Source organism: Nipponia nippon, unplaced genomic scaffold (genome assembly GCF_047370975.1).
Source record: "Nipponia nippon isolate SJK-2023a ecotype South Korea unplaced genomic scaffold, ASM4737097v1 scaffold_2, whole genome shotgun sequence".
In the NCBI taxonomy this organism is placed as follows: Eukaryota; Metazoa; Chordata; class Aves; order Pelecaniformes; family Threskiornithidae; genus Nipponia; species Nipponia nippon.
The window spans coordinates 112,831,591-112,846,407 of NW_028262336.1; the positions used below are offsets into that span (position 1 = coordinate 112,831,591).

A 14,817-nucleotide genomic window follows, 5' to 3' on the forward strand; every position below is an offset into this window, starting at 1 on the left:
AGGTTTACTTGCAAAGACCCGCCCCCTCAATGTCTTCTACAGTAACAATATGACTATCCCCTCCCCAAACAACTCTCCATACTCCAAGTGCATGTCTTCAGGGAACCAGGTCTAAACTTTAGTTGCAGATTAATGTTCATGCTAATGCCATGCTGCAGCACTGACTATGTCCAAAGTCAGAACAGACACAATCTGAAGACTTACGTTATATTGTTTAATTTACAGAAACTATTCTAGCAAGCTGTAGTTGCATGAATTAAGACAACGTTTTCTAGTTCTATCCTTTGCACAAAATCAGTTACTTAAACCAGCTGTCTGTTCTGGGAGCATCTCCTCAGCTCTTCCCTAAAAGAAGTTGGACTGTCCATGGTTTACAAGGTGTCAGATCATCCTATTAAATCACGCTTGTGATGACACAAAAGCATGCATATTAAGGTTTAACCAGTACACGAGGCTTCCTTCTGCAAATGATGAGCTCAACAAAAACCTTAGTAAGAAACGCTGTGCCTCTCCCATCACATCTGTGAGAGGCTATAGCAGCATCACTAAGAGGTACACAGAGCAAATGGACAAAGCAAGTTCTACTTCTTGTGCTGAAACCTCCAAATTCAATAATCTGACTCATTCAGCAATCTCCTATTACCGTATCTACAATACAAAGAGTCAGTAAGTTAAATCCAGTCCCCAAAATACAGCAAACTTAACAGCTCTTCACATTCTGGTCTTGCAAGATCAGTAAGCTATAAACAGCTATTTTTGTGGCTCCTAGAGATCGGACACTGTGTGCAGTGCTCATCAGGTCCCTAAAGCCACTTGATTAAACAGCAGACCAGCACAAAATCCTTGAACTGGCTGGAGGTGATGGGCTCAGAGACTCCATGATGGAAGGAGATTTCTGAACGGCACACAGCAAGGTGATGGGATGCTGCAGAGAAACACGGACCAGGGTGAACCTCTCAGCTGGGCAAGGGGTGGGAAGGAGAGCATCCCCTCCCCTCCGCTGCCCAGTTTGGTATGAAAAGCACGCATGGGAGGATCAGAAAGACCAAAGGAGGGAGAGCTGGAGCAGCTGGGAAATTCAGACAGCGTAGGCTGAAGATATTAGGGAAGCACTACTATAAGGGGAAAAAAACCACCCTAAAAAAAAGCTGCTAGCTCCAGCCAACTCTTGTTGTTTCAAACACGTTGAAAACAAAGCCTTATTTAAAAATAAATTATTTTATGCAAGCACACAAAATGGTCCTTCTGTAACTCAAGTGGTATTATTGCAGCAATTAGAAAGACAACTTGTCCCATTAAAGTATTTCATTATCTTTTATTGTAGAACTTTATGCTAAGCCTCCAGTAATAAATGATGCATTTGCAAGAATACACTGCATAAGTTAAATCAATCACATACCACTGCATTTATGAAATAGAAATGCTACAGACAAAACTCACTGCTATGCCATTGCAAAATACCCTACATTTACTGTTGGACTTGGGAGCTGCAAGGGAGATGCTTATCTTTAAAATTACAAGGTGGCAATACAACAGAAATTCATCTTTTCCAGTTACTATGTTGAGATGCAAACTACCTTAAGTAGAACACTTTGAAAGAAGTTTACTTAGTTTTGAGGAATAGTAAGTGGTGCTCTAGACTGTATCTACACAGAGTCATAAAAACAAACAAAAACCCACCACCACTCTACAGCCATACAGAGCAGTGAATTAAATGACCAGTAAAAAGTGCCTAGAATTCAGAAAAACTCATATTATGATAAAGATAAGTAATGCTTTGCCTAGAGAATAACTAGCCTTAAAAAAAAATATTTTAAAAGGATCAATTGCATTTTCAAATGCAGTGTAATTTCTCTATAGAAAAATATGCACTTTCAAATGCATTAAAACAAAGCAGCAAAGAGTTCTTTCACTCCGAAAGAAGACTCAGCTGTCTGTAGTTACCCTTAAAATTCAAAAAAGCAGAGATGCATTTTCCCACAGGCCATCATCTTAAAAGAAGGTTAGAAGGTCTACAGTTTCTAGTATAATCCCATTAGATCATCAGTATTGGCTGCATGTAAGCCTTGAGCAAATGGTTGCAACATTTATCATGACATCCTCTGATATGTTTTGAAGAGAAGGGGAAAACCGTAAGTTTTATCATAAGTAGTGATTACTTTTTTGCTAACCATGGGTATAAACAGATCCAGTCTTTTCTTGTCTGTGGGTAGACAAAGGCCGTGACCATGAGCTGTTCATCACAAGACAACAAGGTGCCTGCCTGCAGCTGCACCTAACTGCAGTTTGCCTACATTAGGAGCCCAACAGGCTTGAGCCACAACAGCCAACCATGCAGAAAGCATAAAGCAGCATTCTGCAACAGCAAAAGCACTGGCATCACCCGTCAGTACCACACTGAGAAGTAGCTCCTGAAATGAGATATGCTTTCCGAAGCAAAGACTTTCATTTTGAAAGAAGCGAATGGTTTTGAGCATGTTACAAAATAAAAACCCACTATGTTCACCTAAGAGGATAATGAAAAAGTAGTTGCCTCAGCACCATAACTTCAGATACCCATTGTAGGCGTGGATCCCTAAGCAATGCTCCTTCCGCAGTATCACAGAATCACTGAGGTTGGAAGAGACCTCTGGAGGTCATCTGGTCCAAGACCCTGCTCAAGCAGGGCAACCTAGAGCCAGTTGCCCAGGACCCTGTCCAGACAGCATCTGAATATCACCAAGGATGGAGACTCCACAACCTCCCAGGGCAACGTGTGCCAGTGCTCAGTCACCCTCACAGTAAAAAAGTGTTTCCTGATGCTTAGAGCAAACCTCCCGTGTTTCAGTCTGTGCCCATTGCCTCTGGTCCTGTCCCTGGGCACCACTGAGAAGAGCCTGGCTCTGCCCTCTTTGCACCTTCCCTTCAGGTATTTATACATATTGATAAGATCCCCCTGAGCCGTCTCTTCTCCAGGCTGAACAGTCCCAGCTCTCTCAGCCTTTCCTCACAGGAGAGATGCTCCAGTCCCTTCATCATCTTTGTGGCCCTTTGTTAGACTCACTCCAACAGCTCCATGTCTCTCTTATACTGGGAAGCCCAGCACTGGACACAGCCCACCAGGTGTGTCTGACCGGTGCTGAGCAGAGGGGAAGGATCACCTCCCTTGGCCTGCTGCACCACTCCTCCTAACGCAGCCCAGGACACTGCCAGCCACCTCTGCCACAACGACGCATCACAGGCTCAAGGATTTTCCCATCTTTAAGTGGATGCTCCAACTCAAGTGTGGTTAAAACCCGGCACAAACATACAAGTCACTACAACCACACCTGTACAAGTACACCAGGGCGTGCGCACACAGGCAGCGTGATCGCAGAAGTCTTGTTTCCAAGGGACAGAAATTCTTGGGGTTTTTTTTGGAATAGACAACCAAGAGCATTCCACCAAATGCGTCAGGGAAATGTTTTCCTTCACTAGGCACATAAGCAATGTGACCATTTCCACAGTTTGGCAGATTAAGGTTCAATTTTGCAACTATGCCTGTGTTCGTAGGGGTAGATCCCTTCACTCCCTACTCTGATGCAGCCATGTGTAAGACCCACTCCATTCTGTGAGTCTTCCTTTAGGACCAAGGCCTCAGTTACCATTTCCTATCCAAAAAAAAAATAATCTTTTTATTTTATTTAAAAATGCAAATATAAGGAAAAAATACAACAGCTGCCACTAGCACCTAGAGGTAGGTTTAATAGTCTTTTTAGCTTTCTTTAGAACTGCACTTAATATCTTGTATTTGTTTCTGCCGGTTTTGGGGATGCAAGAGTCTAAAATGTCTTAAGTTATTAAGAATATTACCCAAATTAAAAATCCTTAAAAAAAAAAAAAATCACCTGCCACTGGTTTTCAAATTCCAGTCTACAGACACCGAAGGGTCTATCCTGTTTTTACACACTTTGCCAAAGAAACCCAAGAAAATCCAACCTACAGTTTGGCTACTTTGATGTTGGGCCTTCCAGCCCTACCAGAAAGTTTTCAGGGGTCTCCAAGCCAGAAAACATTGAAAACCCCTGCCATGCACTAAGATGGCTGTCAAGCAACCGCTCTCATCAAGACCAGGGCAGCGCGGAACATACTGCCAATTTCTGCAACAAATGGGGGAACAGTGATTATTTTAAGATTATCGCTGGAGGGCACTCTGTTTAATTTCTTTCTTAATTTTATTATTTATGCATTGAAGCAGAGACACTGAGATACAAAGCTCTCCAGGAGAAAAAAAGTTTCCAGCAATACACATTAGATCTGATCTCTTCCCACTTTCAGAATGAGTCACGCTGTCTGGATGCTTTCTGAGCATGAAAATTTGAACTGTCTAATTAACTTTCCCTGTGACAATATTGGGCAGCCAGACAATGCCTACAACTGTACAAAGTGTACGCCATCATGCTTAGCAAAGTACTTTTATTCAAATTTGCTCTGTCAGAAGAAAATCCTCTAACAAAACTAACATGGTTATGTGAAAAAAAAGTATTCTCTTCATTTAAATACAAATTTAAGAGATTTAGCTAGTCAACCTAACATCTTTTATCTGTGCCACAGACTATTATTAAGAGTCTGAAAGGCTCGTCAGAGGAAAATAGGCTTCTCAAACTGTCTAGCGACATGGCCAGGTTGTGTTTCAGGTCATGCTGCTGGCAACAGAGCTCCATAATCTCCAGGGTTCCTGGACGGAGTTCAAGGTGTTGGTTGGACTCTGCATCGCCCTAAATGGCTTCACAGGGTTATGCTTATTTGAGAGACAATTCCTGTGCCCGTACCACACGGCTGCAGTTGTCATTTTGGACGGGAGCCTTCTGCGAGAGAGCTGCCAGCAGTGGATTTTCTGCAAGACTTTCAGCCTTGCCATTTACTCTCTACGGGGATGAAAGAGCCAGAGAATATGTTAAGGTCCAATTTTTCACCCGGATTTAGTAAGTTAAGAATTGGGGAAGACAGAGATGGTCATGCGGTTTGTTGAGACACACTTAGCATATAATTATTTCTTACTTTCTGGGGAAGCTTTTAATAGACCTGACAAGTAGCAACAATAGCCAGATCTTACAGAAACTGGGTTACTGTAGCTGCAAATCCAAGTTCAAAAATAAATAGAAAGAAAATAGCTACACAGAAGTCTATCTTACTACCTCTCTTTTAGGTATGCCTTTTCTTCGGATTTACTGTATCCCTGAATTCAGGAGAGACCACCAGGAAGTCCCCACACTGAACTACGTATACCAGGCTTTGAAATCCTAGTATTTTATATATCAGTAAAACAGCTTGCTCACTTTTGTTTAATAACCTAATATATCAGAAAGAGACAAACCATCTGTGAGTGATTTCACATAATTTTTGTAGGTCTTCAGAGTCTCAGAGTCATTTCATTCTGAACTCAGAAGTTTGCAACTTTCAAAGTAGAAATTAATATTACAGACCAAATTTCCTTATGTTTAGCCTCCACTTTATGAATCTTTTTTCTTCCTTTTTTTTTTTTTTTTTTTTTTTTTTAAGTTGGAAAGCCAACTAGATTTTAGTCCTGTGAATACCTGTGCAGATTCCTTCATTAAGGTCAATATTGCAAACCCTTTTTGGCCCCCAGGGCTCACATTTTGCTTTTCAGAGTCCCACCTCATCATGAAGTTAGATCTGACAATGACAGATGCAAATGGGAAGACTTCATTCAGAACTGGCGATGCTATTAACATTTAGAATTAAATTATTTAGTTTGGAAGGGATCTCTGGAGGTCAGCTAGTCCAACGAACCCCCGCCCAACACAGGGTCAACCACAGTAGGTTGCTCAGTGCTTTCTCCAAGCCAATTTCTGAGCATCTCCAAGGCTGGAGATTCCACAACCTCCCAAGGCACCCATCCCAGTGTTTAAGTATCCTCATGGTGACATTTTTCCTCATCTCCAGCCAGAATTTCTTCACTGTAACTTGCAACTGCTGTCTCTTGTCCTTTTGCTGCATGCCTCCAAACAGAGTACTTTGTCTTCTCTATACCCTCACATTACACAGCTGAAGACAGCAATAAGATGCCCGTTAGTCTTCTCTTACTAAGGCTGAACAAATTCAGCTCTCCCAGTCTCTCCTTGTACGTGACGTACTTCAGCGCCCTAATCACCCTGGTAGCCATCCACTGGACTTGCTCCAGTAAGTCAGTGTCTTCTCCTGTCCTTCGGGGACCAAAACTGGACGCAGTGCTCCAAATGCAATCTCATGAGTGCCAGAAAGAGGCAAATGATCACTCCGCTTGATCTGCTGGCTATGCTTTTGCTAATACAGCCTATTTGGCCTTATTACCTATTTTTGCAACATCATCTTGCACTTACCAAGGGATGAGGCTTTACTTTCCACAAAAGCATTCCACGTCAGCAGATGAACTAAACTCTATTTACAATGGCCACTGGAGCCATCTGTTTTCAGTCTGCCTGCTAGAAACGTTTTCCCTCCAGAGCTCCCACAGGCATACCGATGAGCGCATCCAAGCTGCAGATGAACAATTCAAACTGCTCACAGAAGTACATAGAGCACAGCAAGAAAGATCAGCCTTAAAACGATGATGCTTGTTTTCACACTAATGAGTTTGCTTATCTGAGGTCTCTCTTGCAAAAGCTGTATACATCAAAAGGTAACCAATTTGTAACACAGTAATATCTGAATTTTAGCAAGGTGTCCCATGTGAACCAGAGACTGCTACCACAGACTCATGAAACTTTGGAGCTGCTGGTTTTATGAAACAAATCACATGGAAGACCATCACCAAATACTGAACAAAACCTTATGGAGAGACCATGCATGGCATCAACACAGTTAAACTTATCAAAGCCGAAGAGCAATTATTTTAAGTCTTGAAAGAGACTGGCTGCGTAATTCCACAATGCAAGCACATGCTAAATCTCTGTGAAGATCTGTAGTTTAATTTCTCCTAATCTGTCAGGCAAGGGCGGTTTACCAAGTTTCACTTATAAGTGATGGTCAAGTCAGAGAGGAAGGCAGAGAGCTCACGTTGAATGAGTTTCGGTAGTAAGGCCAAAATCCAGCTAGCAGGCACTACCTAAACACATTTATGAGCCACACAGTCTTTTGCTGGAACCAGATGAAAGTTGCATCAATGCATGCATGATACCAGATGTTATTTTCTTCCACACGACGACTACAATAAAACGCTATTAACACACAAGTGAAAAAGTGGCTGGGGAAACAACAGCTGAAGCAGAAAACTCTGATTTTAATCTTTCAACAGTAAGCATGAGCTTGTTGCTGAGCTACAGCCCAAGAAACCCAGACTGTAATCCCAACAGCGACAGTTCCAGATACACTAATGAGTCCAACTCACAGCTCGGCAAGAACGGCAAAAGCCCAGTTGGCAGCCCAGCAAGAACGGCAGCAGCAATCCCAGAAGCAGCTGCTACAGAGACTCATGAACCCAGGTGCACAGCCCTGGGCACTTGTACATCACAGCCCTTCCCTAGCCAGAACAAACTGTTTCCACAGGTGTATCTGGCATTACAAATAGTACGTATTGGAATTATTGCTGAAGGAGAAATCATTTGAGGTTTTCAAATCAGTTGAGTATTTTAAGGTAGAAAGACCTTAGGGGATGTTGCTGCAAACTATGAGGCCCTCAGACCCTCCACGTAGATAACGTGGAGGTCTTCATGATGGTACTTTTTACAAGAGAAATATCTCTCCTCAAGGATGAGGCCATGCATTGATGCTGGAAAAGTTAAATAACTCAGTGATTGAAACATTAGCTTTACAGATGACGAAGGATTGAAGAGACCTGTCGAGAGTCAGGGCACCAACTATAATGGTGACTAGGAAAGCAGAGAGGTGAGGATTTATAGATACCAGCTATTTACGTTAACAGTTTGCAGAACAAAAGGAGAGTAGGAAAGTAGCTTCTGTTAAAGGAAATGCAATCTGTCCCTTTTCCAGCCAATCTCTGCCAAACCACCAAATTTCATTAGTCCTAAGATAAAAGGTCTAAGTCGCAGTACCACAGAAATTTTCAGCTCATCACAAAACTTCAAAGTTTGATGGTAATGATTCATTGATTTCGCAACTTAACACATTACTTTTTACAGCTCATAGGGGAGGATGGCTCACACAAATGGTCATTTAGGAACTATCATGACAGTTTTTGTCAACTAATAAAGGACTCAAGGATTTAAGAGTTTTCCCAGCCTCACCCCTTCCCAACCTGCTTGCAGCAAGCAGATCGCTTTTCAGGTATCTGCAATAATCTGTGTCACATTTACTGCTGAACACCTCCAGCTTCGCCGACTTCCCCAATCTCTGGCACCCCTCTGCAACTTTCAACCACCTCCCAAGACATTCCTTTCATACCAAAAGAAATTACTATATTTCTTTCATTGGGAGGGTTAGTAACGTCCATTAAACTCTCCTGCACTCCCAACCACTGAATGTCTTGCTTTGTCTCTCCGTCCTCTCTCCCCACTCTTTTCTCAAGATATCAACTTCTTATTAAGCAAAATCCCTCCTCCTGAATATAGCTTTAGCTTCCTCACTAGCTACCCTCAAGAAAACTATAATTTTAACACAGAGTACATTTTAAGTACTTTGTATAATCTTGCAGAAGCTTTATGCAAAGGACATAGTTATCCTGAAAGAACTCAGAACCACATCACTTCGGTCTAAAACAGGTATTGGGAGCTGTATTTGTGAGCACATAGGAGCTTTCTACATTTAAAGGATGGCAGACCCTGGGATGGTCTAGCATTCTATTCTGTGTCTATCTATCTACCCATACATATACATGTACAGATATATACATAAACAGACATCTCCCCTCCCAGGGAGGAGGATGATGTATGTCAAATTTTAAAGTGTTACACCGGTATCATAAATCAAGCAAATACAACCTTAAAATGGCCAGGCAGTCAGGAGAGGCAGTCTGGCACATGCTGTGAGGTAAGCCTGGAGGAATGATGAATCTCACAGTTGCAGAGGGTGAGCTTCGTTACTCCCCAGGGCAAACTTTGAAAAGGTCTTGTCCAGACCTTTCCAGTCAGGACAGCAGAAGTACAAGTCTTAAAATGAAAGTACTCTTTCAGAACAGTCTCATTCTGCAGCTATGATTCAAGAATGAATGGAGCTTGAGTTTACCAAAAAGCTAAAGTAATTCCTTAACTGAGGAATACAATATCCTTGCAGAATGGGAAAGACAGTATCAAGTGTCAAACCCAGCACCTCATACTAAGCAAAATACAGTTTGGATTTTTGGTAATGCAAGTTCAGCCTTTTACACAAGAAATGTAATCTAACCTGAAGTAATCGATCCTGATAGGTAAAAGAGAAATGCCTAATTCATCTAAACAGAAAGCCCCAAGGTTATGAAAACCTTCCTCAATTTCTGCTCGTCACTAAACAACACGGTAAGGAACATGCTTTTTGACAGAGCCTCAAGCTGTTACACAAAAACATTTAAAGATGCAGAGCTTTACAATGAAAAATATCCATACAGTATTTTTCTCCTCTAACTCTGGAGAGCTGCCTATTCCACAAGACATGCAGAGGAAAAAGTATGGAGAAAGGGGGGGGGGGGGGGGGGGGGGGGAATAATTAAAAAAAAAAAAAAAAAAAAAAGAGACGGGGCGGGGGGAGAGATATGGGGAGAGAAATACCTCATAACTCTATCAGGAAGGCAATTATGAGCAGATTACAATTGATCTTCTATCTATGTGCTAACTGGAATGACTACGGTTTGAGACCAGGAGGTAAGAAAAATGACTCTGCTTCTTCTTACACCACCTCACCTCTGCTTTTGTTATATTCTACCTTTAACATATAATTTAGTAACTAAAATGAAGTAAGTGTCAATTCTTTCAAGCATAAAAATACGGGCTTGTTCAATTAATGGGTTTCTTGCTTCAAACATATGGTAGAAGTAGTACATTTATTGTAAATATTTAGCAAGCTTGAAGACAGGAGGCATTTTAAACATAACTATACATAGTAAGAGATATAAAGCATCACTATACAATAACTTCAGTCCGAAGACAGAAACATTTCAGTCTCTTCATAGAAACAACTCACTGCAGTCTTTGTACAGCATCTGTTTCTCACGGTACCTCAGATACAGTTTCCAGTACCACCAGACAGAAAACGAAGTGTAACCACCTTAATCACTAAAAAGGCCGCTGGCTAGCTGCCATGGCAACAAACACTACGGAAATGAATGAACGATGAAACCTCTCTTGAATAACTTAAAAAACCCCTTATCCATGACTTCCTAGCTACATGTGGGACACTGCTTCACAGAATAGCAGAAGCAGCAGAATAATATTTACAGAACAGGAAAAAGAGGAGTCTTACACCATAACCTTACATATCACACACTTTCTAACCTTCCTCTTAGTTACTATAACACCCTCTCCCCCTTTCTTACTACTGTCACTCTCTTTCAAGCACTTTAGTTTTTAAGAATTATTTAAAATACAGACCATGAAGAAATCCATGATTGGAAGCTGAGGCTAGCAAAATTCAGATTAGGATCTGTTTTAATTAAAAAATAAAGTGCAACCAGTGAAAAAACTACACAGACTTCAAGTGTTCAAGGGAAGATTTTATTTTTTTTTTTTTAATTACTGATTCAAGCCAGAAGTTATGAATCTGATGCAGAAAATACCAAGTTTTATGACTTCTCTAATGAAGTACGTCAAACTAAATCACACATCTCCTTTCTACTGAACACAGAGCTGCTTAGCCATAGCCATTTCTGAGTACAACAAAAACTGACCTGAGCCAAGCAAGTTCCTCATTTCACTTCATGCTGACTTTGAATTGTTTTTTTCCAGCTCGCTTAAAGAGTATTTTCAACTGCACATAGGATATATAAGATCTCATAGAAGAAAATCTTGTAAGGTTTGCAACTTACCTATGTAAAATTGAACAGTAAATAGGTTTCATCAAATATCAAACTGAATCTCCAATCTTTTCAAGTCTCATCGACTGCGAGGCTAGTTTTCTTCAAAAAAAAAACCAAAAAAAAAACCCAACAAAACCAGCTCTGGAACACCAGTAATGCTTTTAAAGGTTGGTACAACCCAGAGAAGCAGGCAGTGAAATCACTTCAGCGGACTGCTGCTCAGCTCAGCAGTCAGCCTGAAATGCACAATTTACACAGATGAATCAAGTCTGGATAATCCCTTCATGCTCTGTCAGGTTCAGAGTATGGGGTTTGTTTTTAAATTGCATACCGTCAATAAACTCCACTTCTCTTTGCATTTACATTATAAGACGACATTTTTTAAAGCATGTTTTGATTTGCAGATGACTAAAAATATTGTTAGTGGAGCTCTGTTGATCAGGACCTCATAAATAATAACTGCCTTTTTAAAAGGATCACAAATGGTAATGGTAATTATCAGACCACTGACTGCTGCTCTATGGAAGCCTAGTGTAAAGGTGTAATAACCATGTTGGACTAAAACCATAAATACGGCAAGGTTTGTGGAGAGATGAAATACCTTGAATTGGTTCAACTACCTCTGAGGGGGGAGAAATTTTTGAATTCTCAAGACTAATTGGTCTAATTAATAAAAAAGAAGGGGGAAGGGGGACAGAGAAAACACAGAAACCTTTCCCTACTTCCCTAAAACAGTTGCAAATGTGTTTTATACTGATGTAACAAATACTCTTTAAAATGACAACATGCTCACATTTTGATCCGTTCACTATAGTACTCTGCTGAAGCATAATCTCACCTTGGAGCATCCCCAGACAGAAAGTTTAGTTCATTAAGATTTATCTAACAAAGTACTGGAAGAAGTGCTACTGTGAACTCACTGGCTTGCTATATGGGCAAATGCTAAGTGGTAAGGAGAAGGTGGAAGAGGAAGTACTCTGCCACTTTGAAAACCCAGACATACTTGAATGGTTTATTTTCTTTCCAGATCAAAAGACTTAAGCTACTGCTACCTTATGTCTGTTGCTAATTGCATAACCCTAAGAGCCGCAATTATGAATTATGTCTCCGCTTTGCAAACACAAACCAAGAGGACAAGACACAGTAAACAGAGACATTTCAATACATCTGCTGTTAAAGTGTGGTCTGCTGTTCAGCAGGACGGGTTCACTTAATCTAACTTTCAGCAACGCCATCACATTAGGGCTATTTGGCCCTGCCAAAGCTACCAAACCAGAGTCAGGCACGGGAGCGTCAGACAGGACCGGGATCGGCTGCAGAAGGTGCTGTACAAACACAGCACAGCAGAGTTTCCTCCCCCGGGGACATTATAAAATAACGTCACCGCTCCAGAAATACAACCATACATGCCCGGCGTTACTCAGACATGCCTGCAGAATTCGGTCCAAAACACACAGGTGAATGAAAATTAATTTTTAAGAGAAATTGCAACTTAAAAGCCACAGCTGGATCTGAGAATGGTTCAGCCAATGCTTTTAGAGGCTTCTGCCCAAAAGGGTTTGGTTAAATAGAGCAAGCCAACTTACGCAGCCGGTTCTCTCACCCAAAGCGCAGAGAAGGAATCTCCGCTGTTCTCACAGAACCATTAAAAACCCCCAAACCCAAAAGTTAGAAGCAGGGAACGGCGGGGTAGGCAGAGTACCTGAAATAACTTTTAAATGCCTTCTCAGACTCCCGGTACGGGCGGGTACCTGCGTCCCCCGGGACAGCCGCCGCTCCCGCAGGACCAGCCCCGGGCGCAGCCCAGCGGGCGGCCACCCGCCGCCGCGGGGAGGCACGGCCGCTCCCGCCCGGGTCGGCAGCGACGAGGTCGAGGAAAACTTTCCGCAGGGACGGGGCCCGCCGAGGGGCCGGCCGCGGGGCCTGCCGAGGCCCGCCGGACCCCCGGGCGGCGGGGCAGAGGGACGGGGCTGCCTCCCGCCTCCCCGGGAAGCGCCGAGCGGCAGCGGCGGCGGCGGCTCCTCCCCACCGCGCCGCGGCCTCCGCCGCCCGGGCGACCTCCGCCGGGCGACCTCGGGGAGGCGCCGGGGGCAGGGCCGGCGCCGCGGCCCCGTGTTGGCACACGCGCCGGCTCGGCCCCGGCAATGGGCGGCGCCGGGGCGGGAGCGCGGAGCGGGGCAGCCGCCGCCGGCCGCGGCCGGGCCGGGCAGGGCAGGGCGCTCCCCTCGCCGCCATCGCCGCGGGCAGCCGCGCACCCCGCCCCGCCCGGGGCCGGGCCCCCAGCGCCCCAGCCACCCACCTGCAGCCCGCCGGCAGCCGCATGCCGTCAGGAGGGCGGCCCGGCCCGCCCCGCCGCTGCGGGCGGGAGGAGCAGCGGCAAGGTCGCCTTCACCTCGCCCGCCGCCGCGCCGCCTCCTGCCGCCCGCCTCATGCCCGCGGCGCTGCGAGAGGCGCTCCGCGGGGCCCTGCCACCGGCCGGCCAGGCCCCCTCGCCGCCGCCGCCACCTCCCCGCCTCCCGCCGCGCCGCTGGGAGGCCGGGCCGGGGCGGGCAGGGCCGCGGCGGGCGGCACCTGCTGCCGGGGTGCGACGAAGCCTGACCGGGGAACCGCCCGCCCCGGCGCTCGGCGCCGCGTGGAGAGGGCCCGGCCCGGCCTCCGCAGCGGCCTTCGGCGGTGGGCGGCGGAGGGACGCGGGCCACCGGCCCTGTGGCGGACTCCCACCCCGGGGGCGAAGGCCGCCGTAGTCACACCCTCCCGAAACGCCCAGACGTTACCGTCTCCGGCCGGGGCTAGAGGGGGGGCGCGGCGCTGAAGCGGTCCGGCCGGCGGGGGTGGGCGACGGGGGCCTCCCGGCCTGGCAAAGGTCCTGCTGCCATCCGAGAAGATGTCCGGGCGCTTATGGACCTTTGTTGTTCAGGTCTCCCCGTGCCTTACTGTGTCCCCGTCTTCGTAGATGGAGAAAGGGAGGTCGTCGGAGAGCTTTTTGCCAAGGATCATAAACTCAGTCTGCGGCGGAGTTGGTAGAAACCTTAGTTTCCGTCCCGTGTTCTAATTATGAGATGTTTCCTCCCACCCCGCAGTTACTTTTATGCAGATGAAGTAATCTACCTTTCACCATCCCACCCGGCCTTCTGTGCTCCTGCCGAGGCGGCTGAGCGCCAGGAGGCTGCTTGGAGGATATGAATGAAACTCGGGTGTTGTGATTACGGCCTGCGAGCTGACTGAGCGTATCGTATACAAGATACGACATACAGCTATTGCTACTCACAGACGGGAAGTGTGTGTGTATAATTGTTACTCGCGCCTATTCTACTACTGAAGTTTATAAAAAACTCTTCTGGTACCCAGCAGAAAACGGGCTAAATTTTTTAAATTTTGCATCTCATCTACGCAAATCCTATACAGAAATATGAGTCTGAAGGGCTGCTCTGCAGGGTTTATTTTTCCAATAAAATGTGATAGATTTGCTTGCACAAAAGAGGAAGAGCGGTATGTTGCTCTGCTATGTATGTTTCAATAAACCCTCCCTCTTAGACCTGACATCGCCTGTAAGTGCAATGGCATGATTTTGCCTGTTCAGTTCATTCAGTACGAGGTCTGTTGAATTCCTCAGTGTATCTCATCCCCATCTTGGGCGTGAGTTTGGAGGGCTCAGCTCATGGTGCAAGAGGCTGGCTCTCTCCTCTGGTTAGTTACTTAGCTGTGCAGAAGGAGTTTGAGACCTCTACTAAACAAAATAAAATGCTTGTTCCCTCAGTCCCAGACATGCTGATGCTGTTTCAGAAATGTCAGAGCGGTGTCCAAATGCAACTATGAATATTAAATTAATTGAGGAGATCGGTGAAAGCAAGACTAAAGAATTAGACACTTGCAGTGCTACTTCGCTGCTTATTATGGAAGCCTTTGCCAGTGAT

At 44.9% G+C, this 14,817-nt stretch overlaps 1 protein-coding gene across 4 annotated transcripts in view; it reads right to left on the minus strand.

Moving 5' to 3' along the window:
* ZC3H12C (zinc finger CCCH-type containing 12C) overlaps window positions 1-14,324 on the minus strand; it is a 47,440-nt gene extending 33,116 nt beyond the window's left edge. The window contains exon 1 of one of the 4 annotated variants that reach the window (XM_087758662.1): window positions 13,838-14,324. In XM_087758662.1, coding sequence (XP_087614788.1) covers window positions 13,838-13,900 — 63 coding nt within the window. In that variant the 5' untranslated portion in view covers window positions 13,901-14,324. Of the gene's footprint in view, window positions 1-12,605; window positions 12,936-13,202; window positions 13,343-13,677 lie in introns of those variants that run through there. The other 3 variants (XM_087758663.1, XM_087758666.1, XM_087758664.1) reach the window with 3 other exon arrangements.
* Between the last annotated feature and the right edge of the window lie 493 nt (window positions 14,325-14,817).